We start from the raw sequence: 23,423 nt of genomic DNA on the forward strand, positions 1-23,423 counted from the left end.
ATCGACACGAGATGGTACAATGGATGAAGGCTTCTGACTAGTAATTGTATACACCTGCATTATGTTGACAGGCCTGTCATCTAGTATGGGAGGGCTGCCAGTTATCAATATGACACATAATAATTACTGCGAGTCCCAGCGATCCATCATTATTTGCTAAGTCTTAAGTTGCACACTGTCTTGTGTTCATTTACAGAGACATCGGGCCCAAGGGGGCCAATACTTTTTTGAGAACTGCATCACTGAGTGACATAAAATCAATTAGATCACAGGTATGGGTGTGGTGCAAGTGGAAACAACGGCATGTACAGATCTCCCTTGCCAGATTTCTTTTGCAGCCACTGTACAGTATATAATTATATGTATTATGTCAGCTACAGGGTTAAACCAAAACAATTTGATGGATAACTGCATTTTCATAAAATTTTCATGTACTCTGTTTATTAAACATTACAGTGCCAAACACATGAATGGAAAATGTTCATGCGGGCTGGGGAGATTACAGGTTAGCTCCGTAACTCCTTCAGTGATGTAAATTAGAGAATATAGAGAAGGCCCACATAAAAAAAATACCCAAATCCCAAGTCACAGAAGCAGTGAACCTGCTTGCAGTGCATGTGTAAGGCATTAGGGTTGCCCCTGTTTGTGCACTCTTATTCGTCTTTTCCAGACTGCAGGAATACATAAATGGGATAGTATAATTTTTGCAATTATTTGTCTCATGGGACAGCCTTATTGTCAGAAATGATATGATTAGAGGTATATACAATACTGAGATGCAATGCACGTATTGCATGAAGTTCTATCCTCTATTCTAAACCCTGATGATTAATTAGAGGGTTAATTTCATCCATTACTATTTTAATATACTTTATATTACTGTTGCTCAGAAGATTTTACTGAATTTCTAATTCTGAGAGTCTGGTACTGGTATATCAAGCAAACTATTACTCTTTATAGTCTCTTTCCCTTCATCTTCTGCTCCTTCTTCATCACTTCCCACTTGGTTTTCCTCAGCTTCTTCAAAGTCCAGCTCTGTTTCAATGAGGACCTGAAGCTCCTCCAGAGGAAGCCTCACTCTCATTCCTTTTTCAGCCATAAGGGTCACCACCTCTTTCAGCATCCCTGGTACCCGCCTGATGCAGTCCAGGTACACACTCTGCAGTAGATGAAAGTAGTTTAAATATGAAAAATCAATACTGTATTACACATATAAGGTGTTTAAACCTTTTCATCTAAGAACCTCATATCCTCTATGATTTGGCATTAGCCAGGAGTGGTTGGAGGAAGTTCAGGGAACTGCTGCCTCTCCTGATACTGAGAGGGCTCTCCCTTTGTGTGGCATGTGTTAGGAGCATAATGCTGTGTGGTGGTGACCTGGGAAGTAAAGGAAGAGGTTGTTCCACAGCTCAAATATACTGTACCTTGACTGCAGGACAATGAGCCAGAGCTCTGTATGCAAGATCCTTCAGTGCTTTGGGTCGAGTGACAGCAATGAGGGCCATATACAGCCTCCATAGCAGTGGGCAGTGCTTCCCAGGATTGCTGCTCACTGCACGCTCAAGTACACTTTCTAGGCGGGACCCACAACTGAGAGAACCTGGAATGAATAGTGTGGGGATTATGATTTATGTTAGCAACTGGTGTTAAATGCTTATCACATAATCTTACAGTAGAATCTCTGATGAAATATACTGCATAATGCTTACTACATAACTCTTGCTATAACACCAAAATCATGTTGCATCACCATGTTTCATTCTTCCTATTAGCAGATGACTTTACTCAACTTTAGGAGGATCTCAAGCTGTGAAGGTATTCATGAAGAGTGTATCACCAACATCATCATCATTATCCGGACCTCCTCTCCCACCCTAGGGCAAGGCAAGGAGCAGCAACGTCCAGACAGCCCAAGTTTGCCCACTCTAATGGGCCACGCTTCCATTCACACATCATTCAAGCCCCAGGAATCTTGGCTCTATCTGATATGCTAAAAACTTTCACCACATTCTGTAGCTTCACATAAACATATCTGAGATTCAATCTGAATGCTATCATGTTAAAAAGGGGTGCCAAATCTAGCCATGTGGTTAAAAAATTTTCTGGCTATATAAATAGGTCCACAGGCAGCAGGCACAGATTACCAAAGTATACCATCATAGTGAAGTGGTAACTACTTGCCAACAAAACAGATGAACCATGAAGCTTATCTAACCATGTGGTTAAAAATTTTTCATGCTAAATAAATAGGTCCACAGGTGGCAAGCACTGACTATCAAAGTAACTATCATAGTGAAGTGGTAACTACATCAACAAAATGGTTTAACCCTAAAGCCTATCTAACCATGTGCTTTAAAAATTTTCTAGCTCCAATCGGATTGAGCCAGTGCAGGTTTACATCCAAGGGATAGTTGGGGTTTATTGCTCACATAATGCCACTCAGGGATGAGTGAAGCTGGTCTTTCTCATATAAACGTCACGACCAACTTGCCTAGCTCCGGGCTACTACGCTCCTCATGGGGCAACATAGGATTAGATGATGGATGGAAGGATGGAGAAAAGAAATTAGTTTGGTATGAAACACTTGCACTTGTATGGTTTGCTTCCATAGATGTGCATGAAATCAGAGGAATTGAGGGGGGAGGGGGGGAAGTCAGTATTCTGGGAAGTTCTGTGAGAGTCCTGGAAGAGGTGCCACCATCAGTGAAAACAGGCACTGGCCAGGAGAGGTGCTGCAGCCTATCCTGACTCTGTTTGTGCATGATATCACTAAGCGTTGGTCTTCCTGTGCTCAAAAACAAATTAACACCATAATACTGTGTTGGACAGTACCTTTTTAAAAATTTTATTTTGTGTGCGTGTGTGTATGCGTGAGCGCGTGCATGCTACCTGCCCTAATTTATCATGACACACTACCGGTAACAGCCAACCCACAGAGGTGACACCTCACACAAGAAGGGAAGATGAAAATTACTGACCAGAAGGACACTGTTTACAATATTCTAGGGATTTTTGTGCTCTAAATTTGACTTTTGTCTGATCTAAATCATTTTCCCTATAAGGTTTATTACTTGTTTAGTACAGAGTTAGTCCAGTATGGCAGTGGTGTCTGACCTAATTACTGTACTGGATGCGAAGTCACTCTACAGTACTACTCAGTGCACCAAGGAATACAATTGCCAGTACAGTATGTAACAAGCTGAAATGTGTAAATTTGGCATCTTGTGCTTAGAAAATGTAAATTCAACTATATCTTGCATTCACTGTGTAAGCTAGTGATATGAAGACTGACCTTCTTCTTTGGCAGTAAGGACAGTTACAGTGCGTTGGAGGTGAGGCAGTAGCTGAGACACAAGCATTGTAATGGATGTTTTTCCTTCAACCACACCATCTACAACACATACAAGATTTCGCCAGTCCTATGAAAGACATCAAGTGATTGAGTCACTTTACTGTTTTTACAGATTATGAAAGTTATGATACCCAGTATAAATATAAGCAGCATACACTTAATAATGACAGCACTGCTGTGTTGTGCTTTATCACTTTTTCTAATAAAATGAAAAAGTTTACTCATACAACTGTCAACAAACTTTTGCTCCTATATTCTCTCTTTGTACCTAAGGAAACAGATATGGCAACCATGAATGAAGCATGGTTAGAGTCAGGGACATATCCTCCTAGCTCTGTCCAGAGTATTTATATTACTGAAACATAGTCATAACTGAACTGTGTCTTGGATAGTTAGACCTTTTCTGTGATTTGTTTGCCAATCTTTAAGACAATTATGTGTACTTGGCAGAGGGTCTGGGGGGTCAGGACTAGGAAAATGTGTGCCAGACCCGTCTACTGGTGTAATGGTACCTTTAAAGGGAATTAAGGTTAAAGCTATTCAAATTCTAACATTATTGGGAAGGAATTCTCCTTAATGTAAAAGGACAAACTGATTTAAATGTTTCCAGCTTGATCTGATACACATTCATTACTCACTACCAGGTATTAGTTTTCATACGATGAGAAATCTAAATACAAATTTTCAGCCTATAAATTACATACAGAGTATTTCTCATTCTCATATATTAATGTACTAACCCTGTCATGCCCATGAATTATTAAGATAATTACCTTACTGTACCTTACCATCTCAACACAGCCAACAATTTAGTTAAGTGCTGTCCCTACACTGTGCTTATAAATCACTGTAAAAACTGTTCCAAAGCATCTTGCAATTTAGTGCTCACTGAATATACAAGAGGAATGGGCTCTTTTGAAGTACTGTACAGTACTGGGTAGGGGTGGAGAGGAAGTGGGGCAAAATCTGTGCGTTATAGCTAAAAATTTTTCCTTAACTAAAAGTGTCAGTAAATGTAGCGACCACCCACCTGATTCTGAGCAGTAAGTAGCAGGAAGGTATTGTTAAAGGGAGCAATGGAGCTGGCAGCTGAAAGGAGAGACCGATACTGCAGAGGAGACATACAACCATCGGAGACCTTATGTTCCATCTGCCGACCAATTTCCACTAGCCATAAGTATCCTTCATACAGTTCTTCCAGTACTCCACAATGTCCCTTGCACACCTCACTGCTTCTCTCACATTTCCCGCATTTATGAGTTCTCTCAAACATTTCCATTTTCCTTGTTGAAGTTTCCGAGGGCAATGTAATGTCCTCCAATTTGTGAGGAAGTGGGTTCATGTCACTTGATTTTACTTTTTCTATTGTGGTTTCATAGATTAAACAAGCTGGCTTGAATCCAACAGTAAACAACTGCAACAGGGCCAAGAAGCTAACAGTCTTAATGGCAAGCATTTTCTTATGATATTCATTATCACCACCGAATTCAAGAGTTAATGACCCCTGATGATGCTCTAGAAGTTCAACTGATTTCTTTTTTGCTTTTAAAAGCTGTCCTCCTGATGTTGAGGGTCCCTTGGATACTACAAACTTACCACTGGTGATCAACATGCATAATGAGTATAAAAGCTGATGAATATACTCTCCATTACGGGTTTCAAGTTCACGTTTAATCAGGAGTTTAACATATGAATCAAATAACTCTAGTACAGCAGGTAAATCTTTGTTGGATACATCCAGTGCATTGCCAGAATTTGTCCCAACAGCCAGTGCCGTAGCATACACATTTGCTGCATCATCTAAGTGTCCCATTGCTTCTTCTACTTTTCCATATTCTTCATACACAGGAAGGCATGTTCTAAATTCCTCTACCTTCAAGACATTCTTAATTTGCTTCTTAATTTCTTTTTTCAAGACTGTCAACTTGTCATTATTTGTCTCCAACATTTTAGCCTGGTACTGAGCACCAAGAAGTTTTACATATAGGACCATCAAGCTTTCCTTACACTGTCCACTAAAGGTATTTGCTGCTTGATATAAAACTCTGCACAGAAACTGGCAGTAATCATCACACTTTGGCTTGAGAAGACGCGGGCCCACTGGATCAAAATTCAAGATTTCTAGCCTTTGCTCTTCACTCTTGAAGTTCAACTTATTCCCAAATAAAGATGCATCAAAAAGTGTTTCAATCACAAGAGGGTCAAATATATCCTTTCCTCCTCCAGTTTTATCTTTACTTTTACTTTGGTCTTTCAAAATATACTTCTCTACCTTAGGAACCTCAAGAAATTTCAGAAAGTTTAAGATAAGATAAAAGCATTCGTCTTCTGAGTCCAGAACAAACAGGTGGGGTGAGAGGTCATCAAGAGGAACCATCCTCTCTGGGTCTTCACAATCTTCAGGGTCTTGCTCCCAGGGCATCCAGTGTCTTCTTTCTCTAGAGGTTTCAAGAGCCAGCCAGAGCTGAGATGTTGGTCCGCCTATGTCAAGCAGGCCATCTTCTTCATCATGTGTTCCTTCTGTAATTATTGCAAAAAAATTTACAAACCAGTAACTGTGTCTGATCCAGCAAAATGACAAAAATTATATGAAATTACTTAAACATAAAATCACATATACACTATTATAGTAAAAGTCCATTAATCCGAACACAGATAATCCAAAAATCCCAATAATTCGTATTTTTTAAGAAGGCTGACAAAAACTCCAAAAGTAAAAAAAACAAAATTAAAAAATTCAAACTGGGTGTCAAATGCGCCTAAGTGCAGAGAGGTGTGGTCATGGATCAGGTTATGCATGGATTGGCAACTCCTCGTAAAAAACTGACCATTTTTGGATCTGTACTGTAGGTTTACGGAATTTTCCACAGTAATACATACTGTATTAACTTTTTGTGCTTTTACAATATGCGCATATTATTATTAACCCTGGACTTACTCACTCTAATTGGATTTACCTGCCTACAACTGCTGTTTTCAACACTACGCATTACTAGTGAGTTAAACAACCCATTACTTCTCTTAATTTACCAATTACTGTTCGTGTCTTCAGTAATACATTTTTACAGGTAAGTAAAAAATTTGTGCAATACGTAAAGTAATGTCAATATGTGTCATATTGTATTATGAATGAATGAAAAGTGATCCACTCGGTAAAATTTCAGTTTAAACATGAAATTAATTGTCTTACGGGTCCAACCAAAAAAATCCGAAAAATCTGATAATCCGAATGATTCTCGGTCCACTGACATTCAGATTAATGGACTTTTACTGTATTAACAAAAGTCACTGCTGATTTATGAAAGGGATTTTCCTTTCATGCAATGGGTATTGTATACAAAACATGTGCAAGAAACTGTTATGCTTTATGACAGCAAGACTTGGCCAGTGAAAGAAAAGAATACGAGTAGGCTGGAATGCACTAGAAGAGTGATAAGATGAATGAGCAGGGCTTCACTCAATGACAAAATTGAGAATGGTGTGCTACGAGAGAGATTTGGCATATTTGATATTAAGAAGTGATGCGAAATGGCAGGTTAAGATACACAGGACATGGCCAAGATGACAGGGGAGGATGACTCGCTAAAGAAGGTCATAGTTATGAATGTGGAGGGAAATGTGCCCATATGTGGACCAAGGAACAATTGAGATGTGGTCCTGCAAGGAACCCTTGAGGGTAAGGGTTTGTGATGGGAAATGGCTCAAGATCATGACACTCTGACAACTGCCATTAAGAGTGGAGACCTATACATGCTAGCATAGCTCAAAATGTTAAGCATAATGTAACAACATACCATAAGTAATCACTAGAAAAGCACTCTTAGCTAAGAGACTAAAAATAAAGTTTCATTTCCTGTGACTAGGCAACTCCTCTTCTTTTTTTGACCAGTAACATCAAATTATTCCATCAATAATTAATCACAGGAGCATAAAAGTATTTCTGTTCCTTAAGAGAAACCCAAGGCTGATAATCCTCTTACCCACAGTGATAAATCTGAATGTCAAGTGATGTAGAATACGAACAACACTCAGGCTAACTTTCTTATACACTACAGCATATTTCAACTTGCTCACCAGATTTTTTATCACAGGTGACAACTAGACTGGCTATCTGGACTGCCTTGAGTATCATATTCCTGTACTTAACTAGGGTGTGGAGAGTACAGTGACTCAAGGGGACAAGTGGCTGGTACAAAACGAGAACCAAGCACAGTACACAACCTCCAAAATGAATGCATGAGTGTCCTAGTAAAGTACAGTGCATTATTCTCCTCATTCTGATGGCATTTATTTTTATTAAATTTCTGTTATATCCACATGACTTTACTAAGACAGGGGATATGGTACTTTTCCAACAGGAGGAATTAGATATAGCCTTCATTTGAACGCTTTTAGTCACAACCAGCTGTATCTTAAGCACTTCCACAACAAGTTATAGAAGGGAAGTGAAGGGATCTGAATCCAGCACTCACAGCACATACTTCCATGTTTCAGTCTTGCTTACCCTACACAGTTTAATAAGACAAATGATGAAACAGCTCAAAACTCAGAATTGCAATGCTGCAAGCAATGCAAATTTCACCCTTAATGGGGATGAAAAATCCATGAACTGAGTGTTCACAACAGCTGGTTACAAGAATAAAGTGAGAAACAAGTCCTCATGACTAAGGGATTAATAAAGGTACTCTGTATTGCTCCCTGGGTATTTACTGTGTTTCTTACCTAAGATCACTTCAGGAAATACAACAGTTTCCTTTCTTGCCATGACTTGAGCCCACCCAACAGCCTTATCTTCACCAAACCTGTCGAAAGTTAACACAATGACTTCTACAGCAAACATTTCTTACACATCAAAAGATAAATGAAGAATAAAATATTAAAATAAATGTTGAGAAGTGATTATACAAAAATTTTAGAAATGAACCTGAACATACAAAGAAATATTAATACAGAACTACTTCCTGCTCTGTATTGGTATTAGCTTTGTTATTAAAAATTCCCAGTTTGAGTAATAGCATAGCACAGTTCTTATTCCCAAGAGGTGACTGGAGGTTCTTAAATCATGCAGTTCCATTAATGGAAGTAGGCTGGTCATTTACTCCCAAATGTAATGGACTACTGTAGTCTAACCATGAGCCTCTAACTGTGAAGAGGGTAATAGAGAAGAGAGTAACATAGGACTGACACACTAATAAATGTCATGTTCTGGAAATGGGAGTCAGTGATAAGAGACCAGGGTATGTGTACAAAATGGGAGACGAAATAATAAGCAAGGCAAAAGAAGAAATGGACCTTGGTGTGACTATACAGAATAACCTATCGCCAGAGAAACATATAAACAGGATTACTGGAGGAACATACAGGCTACTGACCAACATGATAGTGGCATTTAATTATATGGATGAAGAGATGCTGACAGAGTTAATGGTGACCATAATAAGACAAAGACTGGAATAGGCAACAATGATATGGTCACCACACATGAAAATACATATCAGTAAACTAGAATGAATACAAAGGATGGCCATAAAACTGACACCATGCTTGAGGGAGTTGTCTTATGAGGAGAAATGTTGAAACTGCCAACCCTGAGAGAGAGAAGAGAGAGGGGAGATTTGATTGCAATGTTTAGAGGAGTATGAGGAACAGAACATGTGGATAGAGAAGACCTCTTTGTCAAAGTGATGGAAGAACAAGAGGACATGAATTCAAGCTGAAGAAAAGTCAATGCCTCATTGACGTAAAGAAATTTAGTTTTCCAAACAGAACTACAGACACCTGGAATAATTTAGAGGGAGAGGTGGTGCGAGCAAAGAGCATCAGTGTGTTTAAGTCTATATTGGATAATGAATATTTGTAGAAAAGAGATGGGACAATACGTCTATCTATCTATCTATCTATAGCCCGACGCCCTAATCCCGCAAAGGGTGGCCGCAGACAAAATGCCTCCAAGTCGCTCTGTCACCCACCATTTGACTACCCTCCCCCCAACTCACACCCCCCTCCCTCATATACCTCTCAACTCCATCCCTCCACCTCATCCTCGGTCTACCTCTCCCTCTCCCTCCCTCCACCTCACCTACATACACCCTCTTAGTCAGTCTTTCATTCTACATTCTCTTCACATGTCCAAACCACCTCAGTGTATTTCTCCTAATCTTCTCAACCACATCCACATCCACCCCACAGCGTTCCTTCACTTCTTCATTCGTTAGCCTGTCCCTCCAAGTCACTCCACATGCTCCTCTCAAGTAACTCATTTCCACTGCTCTCACTCTTGACTTGTTCCCCTCTTGCAAGGTCCATGCCTCGCTTCCATACGTCAGGGTAGGGATCACAATACTATCATGCAGTGACTTCTTAACTTCCATACTCACCTCCCTATTTCTCATCACTGCTTTCAGTGTACCAACAACCTTCCTTCCCTGCTGTACCCTTTCACACACTTCATCCCTCAAAGTTCCATCCTTACTCATCACACTTCCCAAGTACTTGAATGCACTCACATTCTCCATATCCTCACCATCCAACATCACTGCACAATCTGTGACTTCATTCCTCTCAAACACCATAACTTTACTTTTGTTTACATTAACTTTCAGATTCCTCCTCCTACACACTGTCCCAAATTCATTCACCAAACCTTGCAACTCCCATTCATCTTCACTCAACAGTACTGTATCATCAGCAAACAGCAACACCGGAAGCTTCCAAATCTCACCCTCATTCATTAGAGCCAACCCCACATCCACTGCCCTACCCTGCACCTCCTTTACAACCCCATCCATGTATATATTAAACAGCCATGGAGACATCACACAACCCTGTTTCAGTCCCACATTGAGATCAAAGAACTCACTCAGCTCACCATCCACTCGCACCGTAACCCTAGCTCCCTCGTACATACTCTTCACAGCACTCAACAATTCCCCTCCACTCCATATGAGCTTAGCTCAAATCATGTATATTTAACAATTAGGTAAACACACACACACACACACACACACACACACACACACAGTCTCTCTCTCTCTCTATCTCTCACCCACTGCATCTTTCTGATTATTAAATAACTTGCACATGTAACAACAAAAAATTAATGGTCTGTAAAAATATGAGAGTATGGTAGATGTGCTAGAAAGTCTTCTATGCAGATGAGAAGTGACCTTACCCCATCACTCAAGTGATTTATATCTGTAGTTTATATTACCTTCTAATTCAGCTTAGAAGAGCTGCTGAGAGGTGATGGAGTATACAAAAAATATATTTCATCCCTCCCAGTTCAAGTCCTTCCTGTCTATCTATCTATGGCCAGACACCATAATCCTGTAAGGGTGGCCGTTTGTCTCTGAGCTAATTGTTTTACGGGGAGGGACACTAAGCCTCCGCCAACCCACTTTTTGACATGTAGGGAACGTGTGTGTTGGTTATATGGTTACCACCCAGCACTGTACAGTAAATGGTTTCCTGGCTTACAGGAAAACATTTGGCTTGTAACTCAATGTAAAGCCACCTGAAAAGGAAAGATGTGTAATAAAAAGTGACGGGAAAGATGGGTGAAACAGGAAGAGAGGAGGGCAGACACAGAAAAAGAATGGTAAAGAGTGAAGGAAAAAGTAGTCAACACTACTTCAAGTGAGTGGCTGATGGTTGCCAAGACCTACCACCTAAGTCCTCTCTAAGGTGAATAAAATTGTCCAGAGATTAAAGAACAAATTTAAAAAATAGTCAAGGGTATGAAGTAGAATATAGAAGACTGACATTACCATAGGTTGGACCCAGGTAGTTGGGTTAGGAGGTGCAGAAAAGGCTCCAAGCCATCGATGGAGAGGTACACAGAGGAAAATATGAGATGAGGTGGTGTGAGCTGACTTCTGATCTAGATGTATTACTAAAGAGCTGGCACAAGAAAGAGCAAGATGAAGTGCTATCAGATGAACCCGTCTGACCCATGTGACGTGAAAAACAGACATCAACCTGCAAATGACAATGACAATTGAAAGGGTTCAATGACAACAGTGAATCATACATACCTTGGTGCTCTTGAATCCCAGAATGGTTCAAAAAGTGCCAGTTTCTCCTCCAAAGGCATCTTTGAGTACTTAATATGAGGTGGCAAGAACAGGCTAAGTTCCACCAGTGCTTGGAAGAGTGCAACTGCTCTCTCCATATGGCCACATTGACGCCATACTCGGGCCAGCTGGGCAGCAACATCTACCAAACAGTGACCGAGGTGTGCAGGTGGAGCATGAGTCAGGAAAACACCACTCTTCATCTGTAGCAGCCTTTCAGTGCACCGGCTGAATGTCCTAACTGCATCAGGGAGGTTGAATGAGGTGAAATGAGTCTGAGTAAAGGACAAGTAATGATGCCAAACACTCATACTGTTGGGGAAGTTGAATATCAGGGCATCCCACTCTTGCCGTAGCTTCTTGTCATCCCAGATATCTTGGCCGATTTCAAGGCGCTCAAAGTTCAGCTTCAATGACCGGATATTTTTCTTTATTGCAGTGTCTAGAATTGAAATCTTTCTTTCTGCTAATGCTTTCAAATTCTTCCTCGATTTTTTCTTCGCGCCAGTGTTATCAGGATCGCAGTCTTGAAAGAGAATGCAATATGCATCTTCTTGAAATCTGACAAACTCAAGCCAAAGGGACACATTTGTTGGTTCCTTTCCTAATCTTTCATTATACTCCCGGGATTTCCTCTGCCAGTATTCTAGTTCAATATCATAGGAGCTTTGAGTGACCTCCTCTTGTGCAGTATCTCCTAAACCCTGAAGGTAAAGTTCTGTACTAATGTCATACACTCCCAAGGGGTTAATGTTTGTTGGCTGCAAGACCTCCCTGACTTTGGCTTCCTCTGCATGAGTCATCGTAAGTGGTATATACTCAGGTTGGTTATGTTCATTACCAGGTTCTGATATATTTTTTGGCAATGTCCTGATCTTCAAGGCATCCGAGTAGAGCAACTTTAATGCAGGTTTCTTGAAATATCTGACTCTCTTCTTTCTTGCTGATGCAAATATTGGATTTTCATTTCCAAGTTCTCCTTTGGCACTGACTTTGTAACTGAAAATATAAGAATATAAGTTTGAGATAAACCTGACTTAGTGTTGTGTTTGCAGTACAGTATACAGTACAATATACAGTATTAACATTACACATTACTGCATTTAGCTACTTCACATTGGGATTGTTTCAATATTCTGATAAAAGTCAATTTTGCTTGGATTAGGAAGGCATCATCAGGCTGTAAGTGTTAACGTAACATGTTACAAGCTTTTCATTAAGTATTACAAAGGATGTGAAGGATAGAGATAGTAAAGAGTGTGTACAGCAACACAAATTACCGATATGTGACAGGGTACAGAAGAAGTGCTTAGTGAAGAACAGGCCCTATGTACCCAGAAGGACATCATCAAAGTTTAAAAACCAAGCTGTAAGGGATGCCTTCTGTCGCAAGATGACCAGTGGTGGTTGAGCATGGGGCCACTGACAAAATCATAAATGAGCAGTACACGGCTCTCAAGAACAATTTCTTTGAGATTTACTGATCTGGTGTGTGGCTGGACATGGGGCTCACCAAGACATGAGACAATGTGATGGTGGAATCAGGGAGTAGAATCTGCAGTTAAAGCGAAGGGAAGATTGCACAGAGAATGGAAAAAGGGTGGTAGCAGAGAGGAATAATAGGCAGGTAAGCATAAAGCCAGAAAGGAGGTATACAGTACAAACTCTGAGTCTTAAGAGACTTACTGGATGTGCTAAACAGTGCTAAAAGAAGAAATGCAGTATTCAAGGTGGCTGAACAGATGACAAGAGACAGCAGGAATATCATAAGTGTGTGAAGATATGACGAAGGGAGGGTAATGGTGGATAGCGAGGACATTAAAGATGCTTTGAGAGAACATTGCAACTGGCTACTGAACATGGAGTTTGATAGGAACAGGGAAAATATGGAGATGGTAGATCCAGTGTCTGGCCCTTGGCATTTAGCTGATACTGTAAATGGACAAAGAAATTGACAGAATGCAGTTAAGAAGGCTGTGGGAGTATCTGAATTGACTGCTATGATGCTGAAGTTCTCTGAGATGTAGGAGTGAGTTTAGCTACTGGTTAAATATACTTATTATACAGTATATGAGAGTGTTGTTCCAGATGCTCGGTTCAACAGCATGATAGTAAATGCGTAGAGTATAAGTGGAAGGGTGATGTCCTATAAAGAGGAAATAATAGAGGCATAAAGCTAATGATCCAGAAAATGAAGGTAATGGAGAGAGTCCTGGAAGGTACAATAAAAAAAAAGTGAATACTAATGAAGAGCACTTTGGGTTTATACCATGCAAAAGGACCACTGATCCAATACTCATTGTCCAACAGCTTTAGGAAAAATATACTGGAAGCAAGAGTTGTACTTTATATTTGTTACGTGACCCAGACAGTCCAGCGAGGTATTGTTTTTGGTCGAGTTTCTTTGTTAGTTTGTTTCTTTGATAGCACCACTGTGGAAATATGGCCAAATGAAATTACATAAAACTTTCAGGCTATGTGGCCACTGGTTCCAAAAGAAAGTGATTAAAATTTGGAGGCAATCAAGTGACCCTGAATGGTCAAAATCAAGGTCATGGACTTTCAGAGGGCTATAACTTGAAACCGGTTGAAGACAGAGATATTTACCATAATCAGCATAAAGGAACTCCCATATGGGCTTTCAATCAGCACCAGGACCTTTGACCTTGAGTGACCTTGCAAGGTCAAACTCAAGGGTTCAGATATTCAAGGGGCTATATCTCAAAACTGGTTGCAGACAGATATTTACTATTATCACAATATAGGAGGTCCCAGATGGGCTTTTAATTGGTACCATGACCTTTGACCTTAAGTGACCCTGAAAGGTTAAACTCAAGGTCATGGTTATTCATGAGGCTGCATCTCAAAGCTGGGTGAAGATTGAGTTTTACTATTCCATCCATCCATCCATCATCCAATCCTACGTTGCCCCATGAGAAGCGTAGGAGCCTGGGGCTAGGCAGTTGGTCCTGACATTTAAGATGAGAGTGACCAACCTCACTCATCCCTGAGTGGCATTACATGAGCAATAAACCTCAACCACCCCTTGGATATAAGCCTTCACTGGCTCAATCTGATTGGAGCACAATAATTACCCACTAAACCAACAGGTGCCAAAATTTGGTTATATGGTTAACACCCAGTGTAGTAAATAGTTTCCTGGTGTACAGGAAACGATTTGGCTTATCAATCAGTGTAGAGTCACCCATACACAGAGGGAAGAGGAACAAATGAAGGAATGAAAGATATTGACATGTAAGAAGTCCCATATATGTTTTTAACTGGTACTAAATGATCTTTGACTTTAAGTGACCTTGAAAGATAAAACTCAAGGTCATGGATATTTGGGGAGCTATAACTTGAAACTGGTTGAAGACAGAGATATTTATTATCAAGATATAGGAAGTCTCATATAGGCTTTCATTTGGCATCATGACCTTCAACCTTGAGTGACCCTGAAAGGTCAAACACAAGAGCACAGATTTTCTGAGGAATATAACTTGAAAATGGATGAAAATAAAATAACTGTTTTCGGGCAAGGTTGTTGTGCCTGGCACCACTTGTTGATTCTGAAAATACTTTTCACAAAGTGCCTAAGAAGGTGGTGAAGTGGGCCATAAAAAAAACCTGGGGTTGAGAAGCGGCTGGTCAGAGTGATTATTGTACCGTACAAGGCTGCTTGCACGTAGGTGAGTGAACGAAGGTTAGAATGATGAATTTTCTATGAATGCTGGTGTGCCTCAAGGGTCAATTTTAAGACCCGAATTGTTTATTATGATGCCTGATGCTCTCTCACGCGACTTTCAAATTAGGATGCCTGATGCTCTCTCACACGACTTTCAAACTGGACTCCCATGGTAGGTGTTGTATGTTGAAGTCTTGTGTTGATCACAGAGAATGAGAGGGTAGTGAAGGAAAGATTTAAGATGTGGGGAGACAGAATGGGGTACAAGGGTTTGAGAGTAAATGTGGAGAATAAAAAAGTGATGATATCTAGGCCAGGTGGCAGTACAGTACTGTCATAGCAGGAGTATGGCCATGTACAGTCCGCCACAAAAGTGTAGGTAACAGTTCTATTTTGTGCAGTGTCTGTGATAAATTAATAATATTTAGCTACATACCTGACTCTTGATATCATCCTGTCCCTGAAGCCCAACAATCTTATGTCAAATACTTTCAAATGTCATCTCTTCAACACTAACATCTATCATTCATACTGAATGTATGCTGGGGCAATCTAATTTAGGACTGGTGCTGTGGTACTGTAGCTGGTTTGTTTTCATATGGTGGAGCTGAGACTTATACAACTTTAACGGTAAGTTGTGAATGCATGAAATTTGATTAGCCTTGCTTATCAGGTAGGAATGTGTCTCTTTGATTACTATAGTAGCCGCAGCGAGAAATGAACGCTGTGGTGGGGCAGCCGGGATGACCTGGGATTCCCCCACTGAAGCCATATTTACATGTCACCGACCATCGGCCACCGCTGCAGCCCCGCTCCATGATCCTTACCCTGTGTCTCTGGCTTTCTCTTTCTCTCTCGGTTTCTATATAAACTGGTGTATTTCCGAAACTAATTATGAAATTATTATGACTTTTGTTCCACACCACCTTTGAGGTAAAAATCAAGGAGAGTTTTCTGTATAAAGGTTTCCCCCCCCTCCTAAATGTGGCATATGAGCGGGGGAGTGCGGCCTTGCCGATACCTCCGCCTGACCTATAATTATACACTCGCCAGAACTGACCTGCCCTCAGACAAGGGGGGGGAAACCTTTATACAGAAAACTCTCCTTGATTTTTACCTCAGTGGTGGTGTGGAACAAAAGTCATAATAATTTCATAATTAGTTTCGGAAATACAGCAGTTTATATAGAAACCGAGAGAGAAAGAGAAAGCCAGAGACACAGGGTAAGGATCATGGAGCGGGGCTGCAGCGGTGGCCGATGGTCGGCGACATCCTACCTCTATGGTCGGTGACATGAGGATATGGCTACAGTGGGGGAATTCCCGGATGACCGGCTGCCCCACCACAGCGTTCATTTCTCGCTGCGGCTACTATAGACATAGCCACTCTCAAATCTGACTTCACTTGTTCATCAACTGGGCTGGAAGGGGTTAGGGATCTCTGTCATATAAGAAAAAATGGGCTATAATGGGAGGCATTTTATGACATGTCAATGGCTCCTGTGGAAAACGGGTAATGTTCGTTGTAACTAAATTATAATTATCAGACTGTCTCTGCCCCAGTCTGAGATCAAATTCACATCATGGTACTAGAGGGGTGTATTACAGTATGTCAGTGGGAATTGTGAAAAACCAGTAAAGATTATTTTAACAAACCTCAAACTCAAACTGTCCCTGTCCCAGACTGGAATCATACTTGCATCCTTTCAGATAGCAGATCACTAACTCTCCAATGCTCAACAAGTTCCTCGAGACTCCTTGTCCCTTGTCCACATGATGGGCAGTTGGAGTTTTGCATAACAACCCAAACATAAAAAAATACAGTGTATTTTCCAGAAAAGATGGGAAGGGGGAAAGCTACATATGCTTCTGTGCCAGACTGCTAACAAATTTGGATAAACAAAGGCTCCTGTAAGGCTCGGTAGTGCTGCAATTATATCCTGAAAAATTCATCCATCATCCAATCCTACGTTGCCCCATGAGGAGCGTAGGAGCCTGGGGCTAGGCAAGTTGGTCCTGACATTTAAGATGAAATAAAAACCCCATCCTCTAAAAACAAAGGCTCCTGCAAGGCTAAGTTGAGCTACAATTATATCCTGAAAAATTCAGATAATAAAAACCCCATTCTCTCCAAATCAAATTACTAAATAAAATAATTATAAAGTAATATAACAAGGTCCAGTTTAGACACACATGTAATAAACTAAAATGGCAGACTCCTAATCAGTTAAAATTAAAATTGTTGTTGAGTAACCCTCGTCTGTTTGACTCAGCAGACCCATCAACCATCCATCATCATCATCCAATCCCACATTACCGGCAATTAATTGCCCCAGCTGGGTTGGCCAATGCAGTGGATTAATTTCACTTGCAGCAGACAGCACCTCATCACAGAGAGGTTTGGTTTCCAGATGGATATCACATTTGCATCTCTTCACATACCTAACAGAGGTGCCAGTGTAGGCTCCACAAAACCCTGTTATTTGGTTATATGGTGATCACCCAGAACTGTATATGGTTTTGGTGTTACAGATCATTAAGCCTGTCACTAAATGTACTGTAAAGAAACCTCAAATGGAAAGAAGAGTAATAAGAAGTGAAAGGAAGGATGGGAGAAATAGGAAGAGAGGAGGGTGTGTATGCATGTGTGAATGTGCATGCAAGCGCGCACACACACACACACACACACACACACACACACACACACACACACACAAAGATAAAAGAAAGTTGGCAGTACTACATCCACTGAGTGGATGATTGTCCCCACTACCTAACACCTTATAATTAGGGGAAGATATAATCAATCTAACTCACTATTGAAAAACATCTTGACTACTCAAACACTGGTAATGCAAACATAGTACTAGAAGGAGTACATTTTACCACAAAGAACAAGGGATTTTTGTTGCTACTGTTGTGACCTTAGGTTCATGTGGACATGGACACGGTGGACTGCTGGCTGAAGCTGCTTTTCTTTTGCAGTCCACCATCATCCTTTTGATGGATAGGGAGGGGGCTGAGGGCCATTTGTATAATCGAACAGAGGAACTGCCTGGTTAGACGGGTGCCACCACATGAAGGTGCTTTGATATAGGGAAAAGAAAAAAAAAAATGCAATACACATACACAAGCAAGTGACTGACAATGACTAAATTCACAATGCAGGCCTTGGTGATGCAATACTAGTCAAAGTATTATGGTTGTTGTTGTTGCTATTGCTGTGGCCCCAGGTTCATGTGCACATGGACATGGTGAACTGCAGGCTGAAGCTGCTTTTCTTCTGCAGTCCACTGTCATCCTTTTTAGGGATGGAGGGGGGGGGGGCTGTGGGGTCATTTGTATAATCGGTCAGAGGACCTGCCTGGTTATATAGGTGCCAACACATGAAGGCATTCCTTTCCAGAAAAAAAACAAAAAACAAAATGCAGTACACATAAACAAGTGACTGATAACACTAATTCAGAATGCATGCCTTGGTGATGCAATATTGGTCAAAGTATTATTGCTGAGTCACCAGCTTAGATGATTCATGCAAACAGCATGGGAAGTCTGACACTTAAGAAAGAGCTTAAAGTGCTTTTTTCTACAACATCCTTCCTTGATTTGGGCTGTGTCAAATAAAAGCCCCCACTGAAGTGCACTGTGTACTCATATGTGGTGGAAAGGAAAAGGGATACTACCTTTTCCTTAAAAAGGTATTGAAATAACCTTTAGGAATGAAAAATGGGATGGCATGAGAAAGTTTCCAGGTAACCCCCTTTGATTCATTTCCAACCCTGACACAAAAAGTGATGATATCAAGGGCTGGTGGTGGTAGTCTCAAAGCAGTGGGAGTTTGGTGGCCATGTGCACTTTGCCACAAGGGTGTGGGAAATAACTGCATCTTGTGCAGTGTTTGTGATAAATGGGTGCATAAGAGATGTAGCAGTATTAAAAGCAAGCTGTTAAATAATACTGGTTTTGAGTGTGTGGTGTGTTGAGGAGAGTATACAGAGACTGAGGGGCATGGAAAACAGATCTTGCTGGTGAGTCTCATGAGTGCATTGATGAGTTCTGCTATCTGAGGAACATGTTATATGTTGAAGGTGGGGTGAAGCTAGCTCTGTGACTAGGGTAAGGGGTGGCTGGAGAAAGTTCAGGGAGCTGTTGCCTCTCCTGAAATTGAGAGGGCTATCCCTCTGTGATAAAGGGTTGGTAATGAGGCCTGGGCAGTGAGGAAGAGGATCTTCGTGGGCTTAAATGTACAGAAATGTTAATCATTAGATGGATGTGTAATGCATCCTTGAATGAGAGGTCTAAGGAGGTTAAGGCTGTGGTTGAAGAGGTAAGAGGAAGGATGGAACTTGAATGTATTAGTGTTGTGATGAGAAGGGGTAGACTGAGGTGATTCTGGCATGTTGAGAGGATGGAAGAAGACAACTGGGTGCAGAACGTGAGGTATGAATGCCAAGGGTAGGTCTACGAAAAGCAGACCAAAGAAAACCTGGGACAAGGTCACAGACGTGACCTCAGGGAAAAGGCACTGAATAGGAAGGCTGCCAAAGATAGAGCAGCGTAGTTGCCATTAGGTGACCAAGGCTGGCACATGCCAGCATGTTGAAACCTTCATATATGAAACAAAATGAACACATTTTTGCACACTACTTGACCTGTTTAATACAGAAGTATAATTATGGTTATTACCAGGAACTAACTATTCACCTACAGGCAGTACCATACATATATTCAATTACTGTTGTGTTGAGTGACACAGATGACTTCAACAATATCTTAATCTAATCTGTCATGTTCATATCCATCTGGAATATCAAGAGTAAGGATTCTAGCTTGGCTAGGAGCAATGAATTAAAGCAGGAAGAGAACCCCAGATCCAGTACAATCTCCAATCTCCTCTGTGGCCATGGAAGAATGATGTTGCTAGTAACAAATAAAGTACAAATATATGGTAAAACTCCTAAAAAAGCATTCCTGTGATAAGTAAAAGTTAAAACTGCTTCCACAAGGATTCCAACCTGGCTAACTGAGAGTAGTGGGTAGCAGTGAAAGCATTGTTGTTGGTGTCACCATCAGTGCTGATGAAAAAGGCTTGTTCTGGTTTCACCAGCCCTTGAAGTCCTTCTAAAAACACAGTTTTGCTCTTTGACACAAATTCCTCAATTCTGGAAAGAAGAAAAAAAAATGGTCCTCCAGCAATTCATCATTCTGAGAAAACAATTTAAATCCATAACAGAGAATGATCATTATTACCAGACAAAATAAGTGCTAATCAAATAGAGTCCAGTATTGTAATTAAAGAGAGAGAGAGAGAGAGAGAGAGAGAAATATAATATATATATATATATATATATATATATATATATATATATATATATATATATATATATACATATATATATTTTAAGTGTCCGGCTCTCGGCATAGGCTCCACAGCCTGCTCTCAAGGCCCAGCAGTCCTACATACCATAAACCCCCCTACATGTCACCACTTTGGCACTAACACCCACCGTCCATATTGAATACATGCTAGTGCTGTCTCATACAGGACTAGTGTACTGGTATTAGCGGGGGTATTTCTACGACATGTCGGCAGGTCTTTTGGTAGATCAGTAAAGTCTGCTTTCAAGAAATTCAAATCCTTAAACTTTTCCCTGTCCCAGCGGGAATTTAAACCTGGGTCCGGTAGGACTGCAGGCCACCCCTCTACCGACTGAGCCACTGCCTCCCCCATATATAAATATAAGTGTGTACATATACATATATATATATGTATGTATACAGTCAAGTCGCCTAAGGTGTGGCTAATTGGTTCTGGACCGCGTCCGTGCCATAGAAATTACTAAACCTAAGGGAAAAATGGTATAGTATTTGGTTCTGGACGTTTGCCCAAAGACCCCCTTTTCACCCCACTTTTCCCCACTTTACACATGCATGCAATCAAGCAATCGGTCAATGCATGTATTACATGCAACAACAGGCACAAAAAACGGGAGGGTGATCAGCCTTGTGTCTTCTTGGGCAATACCATGCGCTGCAGATCGAGCGAAAAAAAGCTCGGCCAAGTAGACACAGATCAGCTGACCGACCAAAACATTAAAGATGGTGGAGGCTGCCTGGTCAAGCACTGACTGAAGAAGTTTATATTATAAAGTTTGTATGCTCGAGTGTCAACGAAACTCACATTTAACACATTCTTACATATGCGATGATGTTAATGGGAAGCATTATACTTCATCTTAGCTCAGAAACAGGTGCTTCGTCACTAACCCGTTCATAGCGGTTTTACGAACAAACCGATAAACTAGTAAGAATACTGAAAGAATCTTTACTGTTTCATTACTTAACACAGTGAATTTGGTTAACATTAACCTACTCATAAGAGAAAAAAAAGTCCACAGTTGGAGCTTATATATATATATATATATATATATATATATATATATATATATAATGTATATACATTATATATATAGTTGCAAGGAGAGTGGAAAGGTTACAAGAGGATGAGAAAAAGGCAGAGTATAAGAGAGAAGTGGAGGAATGATTGGGCAAATATGAATTGGAGCAGATGGGAGACGTGGAAGGTGTGTGTAAGATATTTACAGAAGAAATATGTGCAGCATGTGATGTGGTGTGTGGATGGAAGAGAAGACGGAGGGGGGTGCAAGGAACAGCGTGGTGGACTGAAGAGGTGAAACAGGCTGTGGCACAAAAGAAGAAAGCATAAAATGAATGGATGGGAAACAGGGGCGTGGAAGAAGTTGAGAGGTGGAAGAGAGAGTTATACGTGGAAAGAAAGACAGAGGTGAAAAGAATAGTAAGAGAGAGTAAGAAGAGAGTGGATGAGGAATTTGGAAGGAATTTGAGTGTAAAGTGGAGGGACTGTAAGAAAATGTTCTGGAGAGAAGTGAAAAGAATAAGAAAGGGTGGAAGTGAAGGTAGCAGGGGAGTGAAAGGTAAAAATGGTAGACTACTAGTGGAGAAGGGAGAAAAAGTGAACAGGTGGAGAGAACACTTTAAGGAATTGTTGAACGTAGAGGATGGAAGTAATGCGAGTATAAGTGGCTGGGGAATGGCTGGGAGAAGGAGGGAGGTGAGAAGACAGGAAGAAATCAGTAGGATAGAAGCTGTGGAAGCAATGAAGAAAGTCAAATCGGGGAAAGCCCCAGGAATTGATGGAGTGTGTGGTGAAATGCTGAAGCATGGGGGAGAGATAGTAGTAGAATGGATGTGGAAGATGTGCAGATTGGCCTGGGAGGAAGGTAGAGTCCCGGAGGATTGGAAGTCAGGTAAAATTATTCCCTTGTACAAAGGAAAAGGGGAAAAGAAGTGTGTGGTAATCATAGAGGCATTTGTCTTCTTAGTATAATAGGAAAAGTGTATGGTAGGATACTTATAGACAGAGTTAGAGAAAGAATAGAGAAATTAGTTGGAGAAGAACAGGGAGGATTTAGGAAGGGAAGAGGTTGTGTAGATCAGATATTCATTCTTAGATCTTTAGTGGAAAAGTTTCTAGAGAAGGGAAAGAAGTTGTATGCGGCTTTCATGGATTTGGAGAAAGCATATGACAGGGTGGATAGACAAGGATTGTGGAAAGTGTTAAGAATATATGGAGTAGATGGGAAGTTGTTGAATGCTGTGAAGAGTATGTATGATGGTGCTAAGGCTGCAGTGCGTGTGGATGGTGAACTAAGTGAATTTTTCTCTTTGAAAGTTGGTTTGAAACAGGGATGTGTCATGCCTCCATGGTTGTTCAATCTGTACATGGATGGGGTAATAAAAGAGGTACAAGGTAGGGTAGTGGATGTTGGAGTGGCCCTGGTGAGAGAGGATAGTGTTTGGAAACTCCCTGTACTATTGTTTGCAGATGATACTGTGTTGTTGAGTGAAGACGAAGAGGAGCTGCAAGGCTTGGTGGATGAGTTTGAAAGAGTGTGTAAGAAACGGAATCTAAAGGTGAATGTAGGGAAGAGTAAAGTGATGGTCTTTGAGAGAGGTGAAGTTAGTGAATGTACAGTGAGGTTGGATGGTTAGGAATTGGAAAATGTGAGTACATTTTAAGTACTTGGGTAGTGTGATGAGTAAGGATGGAGGTTTGGAGGGTGAAGTGCTTGAAAGGGTACAGCAGGGAAGAAAGGTTGCTGGTTCTTTGAAAGCAGTGATAAGAAACAGGGAAGTGAGCATGGAAGTGAAAAAGTTACTACATGACAGTATTGTGATACCAACTCTAACGTACGGAAGTGAAGCTTGGACATTGTTGGAAGGACACAAGTCAAGAGTGAGAGCAGTGGAAATGAGTTATTTAAGAGGAGCCT

At 40.8% G+C, this 23,423-nt stretch overlaps 1 protein-coding gene across 1 annotated transcript in view; it reads right to left on the reverse strand.

The window, feature by feature from the left end:
* Positions 1-408: 408 nt before the first annotated feature.
* The window catches only part of LOC145407748 (nuclear exosome regulator NRDE2-like), a 38,957-nt gene continuing 15,942 nt past the window's right edge, over positions 409-23,423 (reverse strand). The window contains exons 4-10 of the mRNA XM_080278622.1: positions 20,124-20,270; positions 11,386-12,423; positions 8,075-8,154; positions 4,383-5,872; positions 3,293-3,419; positions 1,425-1,600; positions 409-1,159 (exon numbers count right to left, since the gene is read on the reverse strand). Coding sequence (XP_080134748.1) covers positions 908-1,159; positions 1,425-1,600; positions 3,293-3,419; positions 4,383-5,872; positions 8,075-8,154; positions 11,386-12,423; positions 20,124-20,270 — 3,310 coding nt within the window. The 3' untranslated portion in view covers positions 409-907. The remainder of the gene's footprint in view (positions 1,160-1,424; positions 1,601-3,292; positions 3,420-4,382; positions 5,873-8,074; positions 8,155-11,385; positions 12,424-20,123; positions 20,271-23,423) is intronic.

The sequence above is a fragment of the Coenobita brevimanus genome, chromosome 74 (genome assembly GCF_032717465.1).
Source record: "Coenobita brevimanus isolate Jiangsu-jjx chromosome 74, ASM3271746v2, whole genome shotgun sequence".
Lineage (NCBI taxonomy): Eukaryota > Metazoa > Arthropoda > Malacostraca > Decapoda > Coenobitidae > Coenobita > Coenobita brevimanus.